General features: G+C 50.6%; 1 protein-coding gene across 1 annotated transcript in view; it reads left to right on the top strand.

Moving 5' to 3' along the window:
- Nucleotides 1-1,070: 1,070 nt before the first annotated feature.
- Nucleotides 1,071-18,453, top strand: part of SARNP (SAP domain containing ribonucleoprotein) — a 25,974-nt gene continuing 8,591 nt past the window's right edge. The window contains exons 1-5 of the mRNA XM_009572157.1: nt 1,071-1,116; nt 3,962-4,035; nt 4,682-4,710; nt 5,266-5,291; nt 6,573-6,641. Coding sequence (XP_009570452.1) covers nt 1,111-1,116; nt 3,962-4,035; nt 4,682-4,710; nt 5,266-5,291; nt 6,573-6,641 — 204 coding nt within the window. The 5' untranslated portion in view covers nt 1,071-1,110. The remainder of the gene's footprint in view (nt 1,117-3,961; nt 4,036-4,681; nt 4,711-5,265; nt 5,292-6,572; nt 6,642-18,453) is intronic.

Raw genomic sequence — 18,453 nt, 5'->3', positions numbered from 1 at the left:
ATTACTACCTTTCAGGGCATAAAATGAGAAACCTGTCCAGGAATCTGGAACAAAAGCAGTGCATTTTTCTAAATGGGAGACCTTAATGAGGCTGGCTGTGACCCACTGTTTTATGGGAGTTGTTTGGAGGAGGAGGATGCTATTTCATTTAGCCTGGGAACTTCCGAACTTTGTCTCTTCCTCTTTTGTTTTCCCCCTCGAGCCTGAGCTCTGTTTTCGGAGCATAAACTTTGGAGCACGCCCACTCCATTATATTTTCGTTCAGTCTTTTTACAGGTCTCGCTGTTGTCAGCTGCGCATTGTTCAGGAAGTGTGTGTTTGAAATGGAGCCTGGGCTCGGGGTGCTGGTGCTGACCTGGGGAAAGTTGCCTGTGGCTGTCCCATGAACTAGAACAGAACAATCCTTTGTGTTTGAGGGCCATAAAGGAATAAAGCTCTTCGGGGCTTGCAGTCGAGGCTTTGGGCTTCTAAGAAGAGCTGAATGTTACTGTTAAGAGCCTTAAGATGGGCAGGGTGTTGTTCTTGGGGGCATAGGTCTGCTGCCTCTTGCTGTAATATCCACTTGGCACTTTGAGACGCATCTGCAGCACCCCGCTAAAATTGCAGAACATTTCTCTTGCCTTAAACGAAATTAATTATCCTCCAAGCCTGTGTAGAGAATGGGTGAGAGTGTGGCTGGTTCTTGAGTCTTTTCCAGCTTCCCATCATTGCCAAAGGAATTTGGGAGTGCTCAAGGCACTAGTTAGGCTCGTGGGAGAACCCACAGCTGCGCCTTCACTGGGTCGTGTGTTTCCTGCCCCTAATACACCCTGGGCTTCGGTTATAAGTTTCACAGGCTTCATACTTCGCTTTAGCATCGATATCTGTCTCTAAACTTGCCCTCGTAAGGGGGATGCTGGCTTGTGGCTGCTCTTGCTTTAAAAACAGGCCCTCAGTTCAGATGGTGGTGGTGTTGCCGGAGACGGGTGGCTGGGAGGAGAACCCCGATACTCTCCCACTGGGGCGTGCCCGCAAAAGTAGCGGGAGCTGTTCTGACCGATTTCTCTCTTTCCCAACACCTCTAGGATTACGGAAAAGAAGGTAGTGAAAATAACGTCAGAAATATCGCAGATGGAGGTAAGGTTCCTTCTGCTACTTCATCCTCCGAGGTGTTGGTTTCTGTATTCACTTCATTCAAAGTCTCTTTTGTGTGTTGCTGGGGCTGTGTCAGTGTTTCCATGGTAAACCTGCTTTATTTTTCCTTGATTTTATATTAATGACCAGTCGCTGGCTGTGGAGTGACCTGGCAGGGTGGTGACCCCATGGCACGTTTCATTTTGACGCTAGATCTTAAGGAATGTTTCTCTCAATTGTCTGTTAATGCTTCTTTCCCTGCTGCTCGCTGCTGTTGCTTTCTGCCACCAACCACCATTGACCCTACCTCAATATTTCCAACTCGGCAGCGACAAGCTGAGTCATTCCTGGGGCGTCATTCCATCGCAGACAAAGATGGACGTTGCCCCGTAACATCCTCTGCTCTGGATGATAAAGGCTGGTAGACTTGAACCGCCTCTGTTATGACTCTGGTGTATAAATTGCGTTTCCTGCTATTGCGAACATGAAAAGTTCCACTGCGGAGTTCACCAGGCCGTGGCACATCCCTGTCCCTCGGGACTTGCTGCAAGCCCGATCGCTTCAGACACGTAAAACTACAAAGCTTTGTTGGGGATACGCTTCAGGGAGTAATCAGTTGGGGAGGAACTGATACGAGCTAACGGATCATCTCATCTTTATCTTCTCTAACTTTGTCACTTACATTTGCTGGGCTTATTTAAAACAAACACACTTAGAAGCTGCCGATTCCTCTGGGAGAACTTTGCGAAACTTTGAATTTCAGGAATCTGATTGTGGTTCTCTAATCCTCCCCCTTATTTTTTTGCTCGTGTTCCATAAGAAAGAAATCACTATTAAAACATAATTCTTGTCTCCCTGCTGTTCACCACTACTTTAGAGTTTTAATCTTCTGTTTGGGACACGATCATTTCCACAGCAACCAGGGTGATGTCGCAAGCGGAGGATTATGACCTCAGTGAAGCAGTAATGAGGAGAAACACAGTACCTGGTGGGAGCTGGAAGTGTTGCTGAAGGAGCGATGTCCCCTGCGATGTGGGGCTGCCCTTGGCCGTAGCTGGTTAAGGAGCTCATTAAGCGAACTGGCTGAAGTTACACTCTTGCCCTTTGTTTTTCTCCAAATTCTGCCGAACCTATTCTCAGGAAATCCGCTTTTTTTTTTTTGATTGAGTGCGAATCAGGTCTCAGCAAAATTGTCGTAGATAGTTTTTGAAGATAAAAGGGAATTATTTTCCCATACAATGCATAATTGAATGCTGGAGGCTGTTAATGTGGGCTGTTACAGGTGCTAGAAGTACAGGTGAGTTCAAAAAGCGAGGAGACAAGTTCCTAGGGAAGGTGACCATCAGGGATAAACGAACGCAAATGTGAGCGCAGCCTGAAATTCAGTCAGTGGCTTACTGTGGATCACTGGAGTCTGGGAGGGCGTAAAGGAGGCAGACCGCCCGTCTGACCGTAACAGTCACCTTCGGGGGATGCTGGGGTAGTGGAGCCTTTGCTCTGATCTGGCATGGCTTGTCTGTGGTCGAGAGTCCTTTCAGAAGCTGCTCTTCAGGTATTTCTTCTGGATATTCTTCAAAGTGTCAGAAAAAATAAGGAAATGTGCTTTGACCCGAGAGGTACACTTTCCTGTCTTTATTGTTTCTACTCAGTAAAAGTTCCTCAGTACTGACACGGTTAGGAGTGGTGTTCCTAATCCATCTTTTCTCAACATTTATGTTTTGACGCACATGTTTATTACGCTCCTCGCTGTGCTTTTGGCTAAAGTAAATGTTTCCATTAAAATAATATCTGTTTCTCTAACCTTTAAAATGCCAAACACATTTTTGGGCCCTTGTGTAATAATAAAATGTTAAATATTTCCCTTAAGCTTTTAAGGGGATTTAATGCTCGTAGGTGCAAACCCTTGCACTTCTGATGTTTCCAAGCTTTTCCGTGCCTAGGGCAGCGTGCTCTAAGCCAGGCAAACCTTGCCTGCAGCAAGGGCAGCAGGCCGAGTCCTTTCTACGTAGCTGAATTTTGTCTTGAATTGCACTGCTAATGGCAAACTCTGCTTGCAAGGCTGAGCCAACTGCATGAATAGTGTTGGTCTGCTGTGAAAAGGCTTGTGCCAAATAAGTAAGTTCCCTGAAAACAAACACCGCCCCCCCCATCCCCTTTTCTAGCATATTTGGCCTTTTGCTTAGGGCGGGGAAGAAAAGGAAATCTTGTTTGCCTCTCTTCTTGCAAATCAGCCGAAGCCGGTTGTGCCTACCGCTTGCTTCCTGCCTCCGGGAGGGAAGTCAGGGCCGCTCCCTTTGTAGTCCCTGCCAGGAGCGCTGCTCCTTTCCCTCTGGCACGAGGGCTTCCCTGGGCGAGGTGTGCAGCGCTCCAGCCTGCGTGCTGGCACGCCAGCCTCCAGCGCAGTTGCAGCCTTGTATCATCTTAAAATAGTCGCCTGTCTCTGTCAGCTCCCCAGTCCCGTTCTCTTTCGGCACGTCTCCTTTCCTAGGAACGCTTCCTGAGCAGCGGAGCAACAGCATACCTTTTGTATTAGATTTTTTTTTATTAGGCCTGTGTTTATCAGAACCATGAGAGCGCCTTTTGGTCAAGCGTACGTCCTGGAGGCTGTGGGGTGGCTTCTTGAATGGCACGAGCCCACGGAAGGTGCCTGCAGCATCTCTCCCTTTACCTCTGTGTGTGTGTGGGTGTTCTCCTTTCCAGACTGCGTGCTGCTGGTCTAGCAGGGCACGTTGGAGCGTTAGCCCACCCGTGTTGAGTTTGTGTGCCTCTCTCCATCTGCAGAACCTCCTTTCTGTACCCTTCAAATCTTCACTCTTCCTCAGTTGGTTCCTTTCTTTCCCTCCTCCAGCGAATGCAGAAGAGGGCTGAACGCTTCAATGTACCCGTGAGCCTGGAGAGCAAGAAGGCAGCGCGGGCGGCTCGGTGAGTCCATGCTTGGAGCCTTCTCCCCTCTTCTTGCTTGGGAGAAGACCACTCCGGACACGTCTGCCAGCGGCAGGTTGTGTTGGTGTGAGGTGAACGTGGCTGTGTGCTGCGCTCGGGTGGTGGAGGGGTCTGAAAAATGAGGTGGGGGTTGCCCCCAGCCTGAACAAAGGGCGGACAGGTTTACTGGAGGCTTTGCAGACACGTGCTGTGTTACACCTGCAGGGAGGTGGTGCTCCTCATGAGGCAGGAGACCCCCCTGTCAAATTTGGGCTGTGTCTGATTGTGGCGTCGCTTGGGCTAAAATACCGGTGAAGTTTCTCACAGTTATTCTGGAAAGACAGGGCAATAAAAGGGAAAAACGGTGAACTGCGGGTGATCCGACTGGCTTTCTGGACTTTGAGGTTGGTTTTGTGAAGAAAGTGGGGAATCGCTGTACGCAGAGTAAGTGCAGGAGTTGCTGCAGTAATTACATTAGCCAGTAATAGCGTGTTCCAGTTAATCTTGCCCCCAAACCAGTTTTTGTTCAAGTACACTCATGAAAAGTATTTGAAGGAGAAGTTCACACATAAGACTTGATGTGTCAGGTACTGGCTGACCTTATCTTTGCCCGAGTCTCTGACTAAGCTCTGTTTACCTTCGGCAGGTTTGGTTTGGCCACAGTTTCGACTAAAGGTGAGGAGGTGAAGCAGAACCAATTCATGGAGTGACCTTACTGCAAATATTTAATTATTCCTGGAAAAAAAATTCCTGACCGCACCCAGGAGCTCCGAGTGGGAATTGTACAATCAGGAAGAAAAGGACATGTGTTGTTCCCGTGGTACTTCAGACACTTTTTCCAGCGTCTCTTACTTCTAAGCACAACTGAAAGACACTAGCCAAATTTTCCTGTGGTATCCTTGAACAGAGTGCCAGACATCCTTTGGCTTCATAAAATGCCAGGTTCAATTGCCAAAGCTGTCTTAGCGAGGTGGGGCGGCAGCAGTTTTGCGGGTGGAGAAGCTGATTTGAAGGTGAAAAAAAAATTGGGAGACTGCTGCTGTAGTGAGCAGAGATAGAAGCTGGGAAAAACAGGACAGCAGTTCTTCTGTGGTGGGAAGCCTGTGGTGGGACGGGTGCAGAGCTGCTTCGGGCAGTGCTGTGACTTTACGGCACCTCCTTTTAGATAAGATGCTGCTCCTGATGTTTGTTCTCTAACTGGGTTTTCTTTTTCTTGCCTCCTCATTTCAGGCCTCTCTGCAGACAGCAAACCCACGGTAAGAAATGCTTCTTGTTCTTGAGTTACTGCTGGTCAGGCCCTTAACACGTGTTGTAATTTGTAGAAAGAGGTTCCTGTCTGCAGGGGTAAGCTACCAAAACGGTCCAGGAACAACGTATGTGGAGTGAGAGTTAATGACGTAGCCTGCCTGGATGTCGTGCCTGCACTGAACTTGATGGGATCCCATCCCTGTGGCTGCCTCGTACGACGGTTTTCTCAGACGGGCCGATCTTAGAATGAAATGCTGAAAGGAACAAAGATGGATGTTTGGCGTTTTTTCTGTATGCCTGATTTTCGTTCTCTGCTTTTTTTGGATTGCTTGAATTACGCTTCAGGAATGGAAATGACGAATGACCTGTAGTAAATTACTCTGCTTTTAAAGGCTGATGCTGCTTTGCCTGTCTGACTTCCAGGTCTAAGTAGGAGGCACCAAAGTGTGCAGGGCTGAGAGCTCTGTCACACTGGGCGGCCGGCTCAGTGTTTGCATGCTCGACTGAGGATGAGCAGAACAGAGTTAAGCCAAGACAAGATCTGTCACCAGGCAAGGTTATTGGTTTCTCTGGTGCCAGGAGCGTAAAAGATCTTGCATGAACATCTGCGAGGCAGAACAGCACCAGGGTTTCCTCTGCAGAACTACGTACTGTGGAAGGCTTGTCCCTGAAAGTCCGTGTTGGTTAGGGATAAGTGCCTTAAGGGTGGCTGTTGCCTCTCTGGGAAACCAGTCAGGCTGGGCGATGTGTTGGAAGCTGCTTGGTCCGGGGACCTGATTAGGTGTGACAATAGTTTTGGAAGAATGAGGGTGCAGCAATGGCTTCTTAAACCTCTGGCAGCCAGATAGCAGTGGTAACTTTTAGGAGTACTGGCAAGTTTGCCTACGAGGCTGTTTATTTTCTGTTTGTGTTGACCAGACTGCTGCAGGAAAGGTACCAGGTACAGGTGGCTCACAGTAATGGTCTGAAACAACCGCTCCTTCAGGAGGGGGAACAGCACCTGGAGTATTTATCCTTTGGTCGGTTTGAGGAAGCGAAGGGGCAACTGGCAGTATCTGGCTGCTTTGTTTGGGACGCTGGTTCTGTTTTGCGGCCCTCGGTGCTGGCAGGAGCTGCTGCTGCTGGATGTCGGTGCAGCACAGTGCCCAGAGGAGTTTTCCCTGGGGCTGATCGCTGTGCGCAAGTCTGTTGTGGGAGGCTTTTCCAGGAGGTGGCCTTATCTCTATCCCTGCAACTTGAGTGGTGGTGATTTTAAGAAAAAATATAAATTGTTTCCTATGTCTTTATAGGTAAACATGGATAAATTAAAGGAAAGGGCTCAAAGATTTGGGTTGAATGTCTCCTCGCTCTCCAAGAAGGTAAGGTGCCTTGGCCTCCAGGACACTCTTTGCACCTCCAGATTAGCCCAGTGCTGCAGCTCGTAGCGCGCCGTGACCGTTCAAAGCCTTCGTGCTGCTGGAGGTTTTACATCTTGTTATCAATGCAGCGGCATGGGCCCCGGACCCCGGGGGAGTCTTGTCAACACTGTTTCCTTCATCTTTCCTTCTGTTTGTTTTGTGTATGTGACTCTTGATACGGTTTTGAGAGAGTTACGACTGCTGAATGGAGGTGCTGAATTTTAAGACTGTTCATCCAAATTTTAATATGGGGAGAGCCACCGTTTAGCGGGCTGTGTAATTGGTTTGTTTTCAGGCGTTTGACTCGCGCTGTTTAAGTGCACATTTCTGATTGGGGTAGGAGCCAAGTCTGTAAAGACCAAGGTAATGAGCTCTCTAAAGAGAAGGTGTCCAGAGCTCCCTGGTAGGAAATAACTCTTTGAAGTACAAATGAGATGAGCTTTGTTGGGGGATGGATTTGGTCTTAAAGCTATTTATTTTTTCCAGGGGAGGAATATACACAAGCTTCTGAGCGTAACCCCTCTTCTGGTCCTCAGACCTAGCAACTGTTTTAGCTCAGCCTTCATGTGCTGGAGCGGACTGCGGGGGTCTGCCGGTGGGGTAGGAGATGGAGCTCCATCTCCGGCTGAAAGGGTGGGCTTTGCTGAAGGGCACTGAACATGCTGGGGGGAGCCCCGGGCGTGCTTGGAGTAAACGTGCCGGAGAATGGTTTGCTTGTCAGTGCGATAATCCCTTGCCTAAATGTGTTCTGTAGCAAACGGGGGAGAAGATGAATTTAGCATGTTTGGGGAAAACAGAAGAAAGGATAAATATATACTCTGAGATGAATACAACATCCTGTGCGCTTCCCAAACAAAAATAGCCTTTTCCTCTTCTGGGCTGTAACGAACCTTGTGCTGCAGCACTGTTCAGAAATAGTGGTGAGTGAAAAAGAATTGTCCAGCTGTAACAGCTGGATAATGTTGGCATGGAGACCTCTCCTCTCGATGTGGAAAAGGGTAGGAGCCAGGGGAGGTTCATCTTCTCTCCATCCCTGTGAAATAAGCCCCTCTCCTCCTCGGGGGGATGGATTTGACCTTTTTTGCTGCCTGTTTCTCCACGTACGAGTGTTCTGCTTTATTCCACTGGCCCTGGGAATTCACTGATGTAGAAAATATCTGGCATTGGAGGTCGCTGTTCCCCCCCCCTTCCCTCTCCCGTCCCTTTGGGGGTGGGGGAAGGAGGCCAGTGCATTAAAGCTGGGATATGTGGAGCTCAGGGTGAGAGGCTGCTCAAACATCATTAACCCTGTCACTAGGAGCTCCCATTTTTCAGGAGGAATATATGCCTTGTCAATGTTTATGGCCGTGGCCTTCCCTGGGTAGGATTGTGTGGCTGCAGGTTAATAAAGCCAGGGCTTATGGAAGGAGCGGGCTTCCTGGGTTGCGCTGTGGCCCCTGTACGTGGTGAAACCCTGAAACCACCGAAGTGCGAGGTCCGATCTCCCCGAGCCGTTCACCAGCAAATGCAGCTCGCTGTATACTAATGAACTGCTCCCCGTTGTACAGATGGAGACCTACCGGTGGGGAAAATGACTTGCCCAAGGTCAGGAGTCGGTGGCAGGGCTGGCTCTAGCCTCCAGATTGCCCGACGCTGGGCTTTGTGTCCCCTGCGAGCTCCGGCCACGCGCTCTGCGGAGCAGTGTCCGGCGGCAGGGCTCGCCTCGCCTCGCCGTGTCCCTTTTTTGTTTGCTCCACCAGGAAGCCGAGTTCACGGGCTTAGAAGTGGCTTCTCCCACTGAGCGGAACACACTCTTGCATTCCTGGGAGGAATATTATTGGTTACTTTAATTAGCTGGTAGTATTGTGCTTCCCACCTGGGTGTTCTTTATAGCTTTTCATTACGGAGGAGCCTGGCAGTTGCGAATGTTTACATGTGTCTTGGCAGGTTTTTATACTGTGCGTCGCAGCAAAAACTTTACAATAAACCATTGTCTCCACGGAGCCACACTTCATTTCCTATTCAAATTGGTTTGGGGAGGGGTAGGGACGTGGGGGGGAGAATCGTAGCTAAGGGGGATTTCAGACCTGCTGTGAGCAGGGAGCAAATGCAGAGCTGCGTTAGTGGCTGTGAACTCATCTGTAGCTTTGAACCCCCCCTTCCCCCTCCGTTAGCCCTCTGGGATAGAAATCTTTCAAGTTTAAAATCCTCTTCCTCTCTGCCTAAAGGGAAAGCGAGACCCCGGTCGCTGGGAGGAGAGCAGGCGAGCAGGAAGGTTGGCTGTGCTGGAGCAGAAGAGGCAGGTGCTCATTTGTCTCAAGGCAGCACGGGGCCATCAAATTAATTTTTAAAATAAATCAAGCAAGCGTTTATCTCCCTGTAGCACTGACTCTCCCCTCCGAGGCCTCCTGTTAAAGCACACGCTCGCTGACCTAAAGCTACCATCCCTTGACTCCTGTTAGTTGTACTTAACCCCCCACACTTGTAAATGTTCCCTCTCTATAGCAGCTGCTCCCTGTAACACTCAAACTCTCCGCTCCCCAGGGGAGGATGTTTAGCTGCATGTTTTATATGCAGGGTTGGATGCTGCAGAGGGAGCTGCCTGCGTCGTGGCTGTGATTCAGAAGCATTTCTCCAAGGGGGTGGTTTGCTCTTTATGTATAAAATAGCCTTGTAAGTCTCCTGCTGAGAAAGTGTTGGCACCAAATGGACAGCAAGAGCCCTTGGGATAACATAAAAGCTCTGTTTGCCACCTTTGTATTACATTATCAAATACCTTTCCCGTTCCGAACAGATGACCAAAATAATTGGCTTTTATATCTCCTCTTTAACGTGGAGGTCTCAAACTGCCTTACGAACAATTAGCTGATTAACCCTCGGCCGTTCAGAGGTTGGGAGCAGAGAGGTGAAGTGACTCTGCTCCGAGGTCACTCCGAGTCAGGAGCCCGCACTCGGAGCCCTCTTCTCCCCACCGCGTTTCCCTGAGCTGGGGGTGAAACAAAGGATTTTTGCTGCGAATCTCCGTACGCGCGCCTGGCGTTCCTGTTCCTCATCACGGGGAGCCTGTCCCCTCACCAGCTCGGTGACTTCTCGGGGCAGGGGGAAGTTTCTGTGTCTGTTGAGAGGTGGAGTGACCTGTCTGTAGCGAGGCAGAGCGGGGAGCGTGACTCTCAAACCGCGTGTCACCTTGAATAACTTAATTTTTCTTTGCCGGGTTGCAAGTCTTCCATTTTACAGCAGGAACGTTGTAGCCATAAGACATGTCGAGAGCCCTGCAGGCGTCCAGGTCGGATCCTGAGCAGCGGTAGCAGCTCCCCCCCGATCAAAAGGTACTGACTCTCCTGGCTAGGAAGAGTTAATGTTTTAATACGGCCATCAGTCATGATTCTAGATTAATGCTGGTTTAATTCTGGTTAATGAGAATGTGTTGTACGTGGAGCAGAAAAGAGCTGCGCTCGCCCGAGATCAGCTGGCCGGAGCTGGCAGCCTGACTGCGTGACGTTCGTGTGGTGCTGGAGCAGGGCAGGGGTCAGTGGACCAGCAGAAAGTCTGTGTGTATACAAAACAGCTAAATGAGAGAGAGAAAACAATTGGCTTAATTGTTTGGCTTCCAGCAAGCTTATAATAACGTGCTGAGGAGGAATCCTTTTCCTGGATAATTTTTCTGCCTGCAATCTTTCCAAACACCCCCTGCCAGCCCCGGATGAGAAGCTATTAACCACCAAGGAAGCAAAGGGTGGTGGTGGGGGAGACGTGCTGATGTTGGCAGAGGAAAGGAAGAAGGATTTGTGGACGAGGATTGTTTCTAGCTCGCACCAGGGACCGACGTGTCATGCGTGGTGGCATATGCTTGCGTTTTTGAGAAGCGTGATTGGCTTTTGTGGCCAGTTTGTCGTCGAGAAATGGCTTTTGCTGTCACTTTGAAGAGATGGCTCCCGCATTGTTTGAAAGGGCACATGCCCCTGAATGTTACTTTTTTTTTTTTTCCCCCGAACTTCACTTTTTCTGGCTGTCATCAGCTTTATGTCTTTCTGTTGCTGTCCTCTCTGCTTTCTACCCTGTCTCGGCTGTGGCAGAGGAGAGCTGTCTCCTCCGGGTTATAACCCAGCCCCTTCTCTTTCTGTGTGCTTCATCTTAATTCCTCTTTCTCTCTCACCTTCTCTTTTACCTTCTGTAGTGCATTGTGATTAGAATATATATAAAAGATTGCCCAGGAAAGTGTCTTCACCATGCTGTAGATTCGTAGTGAGGTTGTGTTTGTCCTGAGAAGTTGATCGCTTCATCTGCGTGTTGTCCGCACGTCCTTCCTCTTCAGCACCACTGCACGAGCGCTGCTTTTTGAATGGGTTTATGGAGCACTTGGCACTACTTAAATCAGCCACGTAAAAGAAGTTTTTCTCCCTTGGAACAGCATCACAGTGACACGTGGAACGGGCCGGGTAGCGTGCCGGATGTGGAGGAGCTGGTATGTCGTGATAGACCGCACGATGAATGAGAGCGCTTCTGTGGGCAGAGTCCCTCTGCCGCACTCGGGACTTCTTTCCTCGTGCCCTGAAATTCCCATGACATTGTGCTTTTAAATCTTAATATTTTTAGGTATTTAAAAAAGCTGCTTTAGGTAATTTTTAAAGGATTTTCCATCTCCCTCTGAGTTGGACTAGTGGTAACTAAGGCAGCTGGATTTACAGAGGGAGAAGATTAAAAAATATTCCAGGTTTAAAGAGTAAAATGAAAGCAAAGCCCTCTAAAACACCCCTCATGTTTTTACTTGTTACAGAAACTTTTCAGTAGTCCTGCACAAAGTGGAAACTAGGTCAGATAGAAGAATGCAGCTAGAATTGCATGGGTGTGCAGAAACAAAGTCGGAAGATACAGATACAAAATAATGCAACTAGCAAGGAGTGTTGAAGCTGGCGAGATGCGATTCTGTGAGTCCAGAAAGCCGTTAGTCCGTGCTAACTGTGGGTGTGCTCGTGGCAGGCTCAGCAGCAGATGACTGGAAGAAGGCTGAGCTGTTCCATGCCTTTTTTTGCCTTAGCTGTAGCTGAGCAGGTCTGACCGCGGATAGGTAACAGCCTCCGTATCAAAAGGTAAACCTCAGTCAAAAGGTGAACCTCAGTCTTGAGGAAAGAAAGAGCGGCTTTGGGGCACTCCAGCCTTAATGCTTTTGCAGGTGGATGCTGGAGAGTTTCCAGCTGGCCCCTGTAAGGATTTATGGAAGCTGAGCACTAATCCTTGAAGAACTTATTTTTCGCTTCTGGACAGGAGCCCCGCACAGGTCCGCGTTCAGCTCACTGCGTGCCGCAGTGACTGTCGGTGTGTGCTGCCTGTCCCCTCGCCGCCTCTCCTTCCCCCAAGCCTGCAAAGCGACGTCACTATTTTCCAAGTTGAGCTGCTGAATGTGGGCCTGTTGGTTTAAGATAATGGGAAGTGACAAGGTGAAGAATAGTGCTGGCAGTCGTGGACGTTTTAACACAAGGGTGCTGTAAGCGAGGCCTCCGCCGCCCCTGCCCCCTCCCGGGTCGCTTGGGGAAGGGGTTTGTGTCGACCGAATCGGCCGGCACAGGCAGCATCCCTGGGTGGAGGGCAGGGCGGGTGAGATGTTTATGTTCACCCTTTGTAATGGGGGGTTGTAGTCTTGTTTTTAACACTCCTGCACCCAGAGAGCCCTCCCCGTCCCCGTCCTGGACGTGGTGAAGCTCGGCACCAGCGCGCCTGGGGACAAAGGCTGTCGGATGCTGTCAAACACAGGCTGCGTGGCGTGCTGCAGCCCGGCCCCGGCTCTGAGCCGGGCTGCGAGACGCAGGGCAGAGCAGCCGCTGTTGGAGAGGTAGGCACGGGAAGGGAAGGCTCGGCAGAGCCTAGGTGCCCGCACGTGGCTTACTGGTGTGCTTGAAGATGAACCCAGATCTTCACAGGGCTGCAACCCTGCGGAAGATAAGACCTGAGGTTACAAGACAAATGTAAAGGTTAAACAGACCTCAATTTTTTTCCCTTTTGTGCTTTTCATTTAAGACAAAGCAACAGTTTCCCCGTGAGGGCTGTGGTGGTCTTCACTGGCCCCATGCACTCCGGCCAAGGGCCACGCTACAGTGTCCTCTGGGAAGAGGAATGGATTTGTGGTTTCCAGTCCCAATCCCTGGTGATCCAGCTGACATATGGTAGGATTGTGCAAGGAAATTAAGGTCTTGTGTTTCCTGGAAGGCAAATAATGAGTTTTGTCCAACCAGCCTTGTCCCTTGCAAATACTCTAGATTGGTATGCAGGAGAAAAGAAATCTAGGTTTGCTGCTAGAAGCAGAAACCTCACTGAAGCCCTAAGGAACTCGAGGCGATGTGTGCCCGTGGACCTGACCAGCTGCCATCGCTGTGTGTGGGGAAGAACCAGCCTTGGCACTGGCGTGTTCAACGGTCACGTATTGCAGGCTGCTGCGAGCCTGACTCTGTGTGCCTTGATTCCTGTGCAGGAGAGTAAAGATGAATTTAAAACACAAGTATTGGATTGAGACGCTTTTCAAACGGTTGTCACCCTTTCTGGACTAGGCAGATCTTAAAAGCTTGAAATACACTCAAGTTCCCTGCCTCCACAGTCTCTCTGCTATTTTAGTGGCATAAAGCTCGCTGCTCTTCTAAATGTTTTGCTCTATGCTCCCGTGAATGAGTCACGCTAATAGGAAGTAGTGAAGTTTAATGAGACGCAAAGCGCGGTCATGCTGCACGAGGTATGAGGAGCCTTAGGTGTGCTGTAGCAAACTACAGGTTATGCTTTTCAGGCGGGAGCATAATTTCATGGTTTCAGGTTGACCGTGTGCCTGCAGGCACATAACCGCACAGGAATGCAAACGTAGCGGTCCCGGGAAGCCCGTCCTGTTGCCTTGGTGGAGATGCCGGTGCTTTCCTGCTGCTCCCCTAAAACTCGGTTGTGCCAGAAGGGTTCAAGTTCAGCTTTGCGGCGGGTAAGTCGCTGTGCCCGAGGGGCTGGAAAGCCGGAGAGCCAGCGTCTCGAAGCATCCCTTCTGCGGTGCCTGTGCTGTGACCCTCGGTCACCTGTGCTCTCAGCTGCTGTTATTTCCTCCCCTCTGGCATTTCCTCTCCAGCGTATCCAAAATAATTTCCCTCTCTCCTGCTGCCTCAGCTACCCACGCTCTTGTAAATCTTGCCACCGGCTTCCTCCTCTTCTCGGACGGCCCGGGCAGCGGCGTGGGTCTTGTGTGAGGGCAGTGAGTCAGGCGCTGTGGCATGCGCTGGGGTTGCAGAGCTGCCCTGCGTGTTTCTTGGTCGTGTTGTTTTCTGCCATCGTGAGCAGGCGTCACCGCGACCGGGCTCTTCCCGATCTCCCCAGAGCCTTTTGTGAATGCCCTTGCAGGCAAACTCCTGTCCCTCTTGCACATGCTCTGCTGTGGATTTTGTTCCTTATCTGCCAGGATTTTCCTGAATTTTCAATTCTGGACTTTCTGACTTTGCACTTTACCAGGGGTCTTGCAAGGGCTTAGTTCTCACTTCCCTCTGAATAAGCTCCGCATCAGGCAAAGGCGGAGCTGCCCTTCACTATGGTCAGTGCTTAAGTGACTGGGGTTTTGGTGCCGTGGGAGTTCGGGGTGTGCGTGACCTGGTTGTGAAGGTTTCGGGCTGTAGGAAAGAGCGGAGGGAGGTGCTGTCAGAGCCAGCCCCGCGGGGGCTGGAGCCCCTGTGCCCACCTGAGCACGGTGTAAGGGACCCGGAGCCTGCCCTTGGCTCTCCTACGCACAGAGCCGTCTCCAGGGTTGGTGGTGGGATCCGTACGCTGTCTCATTGTCCTTCTCTTTGTACTTCTCTTTGTCCTTCTCTTTGGAAACTCCTGTGGTTGGGCACATGAGGACATCTTGTGCCCTTCTACAGCTGATAAGACCGTGGCTTTTGTTATCTTTTCGGTGCCTACTGGGTATCATGTGATGTTTTCTCTAGCCTAGGCAGGATGAAAAAACAGCAGTTGAAGAAACGCATAACTTCGTTTCCAATAGAAATGTCAACTTGGCGCCCAGCTGCCCTCAGAAAGGGCTGGAGGGTCTTCTGCTGGGCTGCGGGACGGCTGCCGGTGCAGCACCATCGTGGCTCAGCTAACCCGGTCCCAAAACTGCGGTTACGTGCTCACCGCAGTCCTATCGCAAAGGGAAGAAGCCGTTGTGAAACGAACAAACGAGAAGTGACTGCGTGGCTCAGCGCTGCGCTGTCGCTCCCGTCTGCTGCCAGCTCCAGCTCCTGAAGCTATTTGGTGTTTACCATTATTCCTTCGGAAGCGCTTCCCCCTCCGCCCCAGCCCTTTACGCGCACTTACACACACCCACGATGTCATTTTAAAAATAAATGACGAGAGCGCGGCGCGGGGTCAGGGGGACTCCTGCTCGCGCATTGATCCCGGCGCCGCCTGAAAGGGCTCCGCGTCCCGGACAAACCTTCGGGGAGTGGCGAAGGGCTCGCTCCCGGGGGGGACAATGCTGGGGGGGACTCTCTGACCTCCCTCTGCCCAGTCATCTGGTTCTTCATTGGTCCCCGCTGTGAAACAGAACTTCGCTTTTGTCTGTAACACAAATACATCTTTTCCCCACCCCCCCTTTCCCCCTCTATTATGATTCAATCAATGATGTCATTATGTCCCATTCAGGGGCTCTTGAACCATTTGGCTGCAGGAATTTGGAGGAGCAGCCGGGGAAGAATGGCAGACCGGGCTCTCGCTCCCGGCCTTCCAGAGCCTATTCGAGTCTCAGCCGGAGAAACAAAGTCAGGTTTCCCCTTAACCCCTCTTCACCGCGGAGGACAAAAGTAAAAACAGCCCAAAAAAAACCCCCTGTGAAACGCACGGAGGGGTGCGTGTGCTGCGCACATGCGGAGGGGGACTGCGAGGAATGTCTGCTGGTGAATTAAACCTTGTGCAGTTCTGCTGAGGATCCCCTCCTTTCCATTTAATCCTTTTAATTAAGATAACTTAAGCAGCTCTTTCTGTTCTTGGAGTACTCAAGAGTTTTGCAGCCCCTGGCAGCGCCGGGCTCTGCGGTGATGTGGCACTGAGTCTTTGGTTCGTGGTTGTGGCTTTTGAGGGCGATTCCGAGCTTCCTCTTCACGACCGAGCACGTGGTGCTGATGGTTTTATAGGAGCATTAGAAAAATCTCTATAAACGCAAATGATCCACGCTCTTAGGTCCCAAAAAGTTTTCCAAGTCTTACTAATTTGGCAATGGAAAGCCTCACCTTCTCAGAAAACCCTCTCCAATGCGGTTATCGGATAGCAGAGCTGATCTTTCCCAGCTCTGCACTTTCTGGAAGGTCCTTTAGGGCACCGACGGGAGCAGTGTTGGGGAGCGCTGAACTCCTGGGGGCTTATTGATGCTTGAACGTAGATACGGATCCAGGACCATCTCAAATACCTTTTCTACGGACGCGTCTGCGAGCGGGTGCCCTGCAGCGATGCTGCTGGCGCGTGGCTGGGTGTCTCCCAGGCCTGGCTTTGTCAGAACACGCGGATTTAGGTTTTCTGATGTTTTAACTGTGGATGTGTAATGAGCTTTTGTAGGTTGGACCATTAGGCAGCCAGGCTCATCCCACAGGGCCAAAAGAAGCTTGTTTAAAAACCCAGTCTTATAATAATGTTTGGGATGGAACAGCTTAATTCCACGGGTAATTTAGTGGCTAATATACCTTTTCCTTGGCTCTGGCCATTCTTGTTATTTAAAAGGCATAAAAGCGAGTGAGGGGGTGTTTGTACCGGAGACCTGGCCAGGAGAGGAGGGGTCCCCATGGACGAGACTGTTCCTGCTCTGGCGTGCAGCTGGCACACGAGCTGCCATCCTGGAGGAATAAATGCTCAGATTTAACGATTATTAAGGTTCAGTTAGTCAAGTATTTGCAGAGCAGCAGCTCTTTTGCTAGATTTTCCTTCGAGCTCTGCTAGAATCTCAAGCTTTTAGTGATATTGGAGAAACCAAATTAAGTGACCATAAAAGATCAAACGTAAGGTACTTTCCGAGTGCTTTACCCACCGCCTTTTATCTCCCCTGGTTGAAAGAGGTCTGAAGACTTTGTACGTGTGGAAGTGATGAGCATCCACGTAGATCCTGACTCTCTAGAGGTGCTGGGCTGTGAGCGGGTGAAGGCTGTCAGCCTGCGTGTTTCCTCTTTTAGTCTGCCGCTCGGACGTCTGTTGTTTGGTTTTTCCGTGGTACCTTGTTGGTGGGAGGCAGCCCTGGATGCTCTTGGACGTCAGCTCTTTCTGTAGGGCAATTCTTGTTTGCTGGGATAGGGCAGCTAACTTCTTGAGTTTGGTTCCCTGTCCAAAATCTAATCGAGTGACCCTCTACACCAGTTCCTCCCTCCGCAGGATTTTGTCTTTGCCTTTCCGCTGGAAGGTGGGGCTGTTCTGCTCATCCCTGCCGCTGCTGCCCAGGAGGAGGAGGATGGTCTGTGGGATGAGGCTGAGAAGTGTCCAGCCCAGAAGTCAAACATGGACCGTCCCCTGGCATTGCCTGGGTGAGGGGTTGGCCGGTCGGCGCGGGGACGTGCAGGGTCCAGGCATGCCCTCAGCTCAAGGCAGTTATTTGGCAGAGAAAAAAGGTTGGGTCTAGGAGAGAATTGATAATCCAGCCTTCGCTCTGCTACTTCTCAAAAAGAGAAACCAGGTGTAAATGGTGAGAGAAAGGCTGAGTTATGGCCAGCGCTGTGCTTCTCTGCTTGGAGGTTAGTGCTTGAAATAGTTTATAAATTAGCGCAAAGTCTCTTACAATTAAACTCCGGGCAGTGAAATTGCACTGGAAGGTGCTGCTCTGCCCTGCCACTTTTCTCTTGCAGGCTGGTTTAGTTTTCTCTGGTCATGTTTGAACGGATGGGTCCCTAACTGTGCTCTCTTGAGCTGCTGGCACTTCTTTGCCATGGCCAGTTTATGGGGTACAAAGTCATTGCCAGGCCACAGGTGCCTGGGGGGCTTCTGGGCAGCAGGAGGGAACTCTTTGGTCTCTCTCCAAACCTGCTTATTACTAAAAATCTTCTACCTTTGGGGTTAGGAGTGGTGAGCGCTCACCTGGCTTCCCAGGCCCTTGGGTATGTGCACAGAGCCTGGAGATAAAACCACGTTTGAGTCAAAATCAAGCTATGTACCCTGGGGGGATAAACGTGCATCCGGTGATCGTCTTTGCTCTCCACCATGGCCGTTGCAGCGGGCACGTTTGCACCCAAGGGTTTTCTTGTTCTACAAACTCACTGCAATTCCATCTCCTTGTTTAGCTTGTAAAGCAACCGCACTTGGACGCTACGGGGCACTTCTCAGCTGGCCGGCGAGGTCTGCCGGACCCGGCGGCGCGGTGGGCTCGGTGTGTCCTGCTGCCTTGCCGAGGCGTGTGGGTTTGCACTGCCGCTTGCAGGGGAAGGGTTAATGTTGCCGTGGTGTGTTGCCATTTTTGCGCTTGTTGGGTTTGAATAGAATGGATTTTTTTTTTTTTTTTTAAATCTGGGGCTAATGTGCAATTCAAATCATGTTTAGTCATCGCCCGATTGCCTCTTTTTAATAACAGCTGGACTCTTCGAGGGAAAACTCTCTTGCTTTGCCAAGTGGCTTTAACTCTGCTGGCCTCCCGTTCCAGAGCCAGGTGTATCGCTCTTAAACGTGCTCCTGGGGTCTGCGCCGAATGCTCCTCAAAGCCTTCCCACGCTGGAGCCAGTGAACTTTAGGAGGGAAGAGCCTCTGTAAATGCCATATGATATTTAAGATGCTGTTCAGTGGGTGCAAAGAGATAAAAAGCCCCTTCCGAGGCCTTTTGCCTTGTGGTGCA

Source organism: Fulmarus glacialis, unplaced genomic scaffold (genome assembly GCF_000690835.1).
Source record: "Fulmarus glacialis isolate BGI_N327 unplaced genomic scaffold, ASM69083v1 scaffold24982, whole genome shotgun sequence".
Classification (NCBI taxonomy): Eukaryota; Metazoa; Chordata; class Aves; order Procellariiformes; family Procellariidae; genus Fulmarus; species Fulmarus glacialis.
Note: the sequence above shows the minus strand (reverse complement) of the source record. Positions and strands in the feature narration are given on the sequence as shown.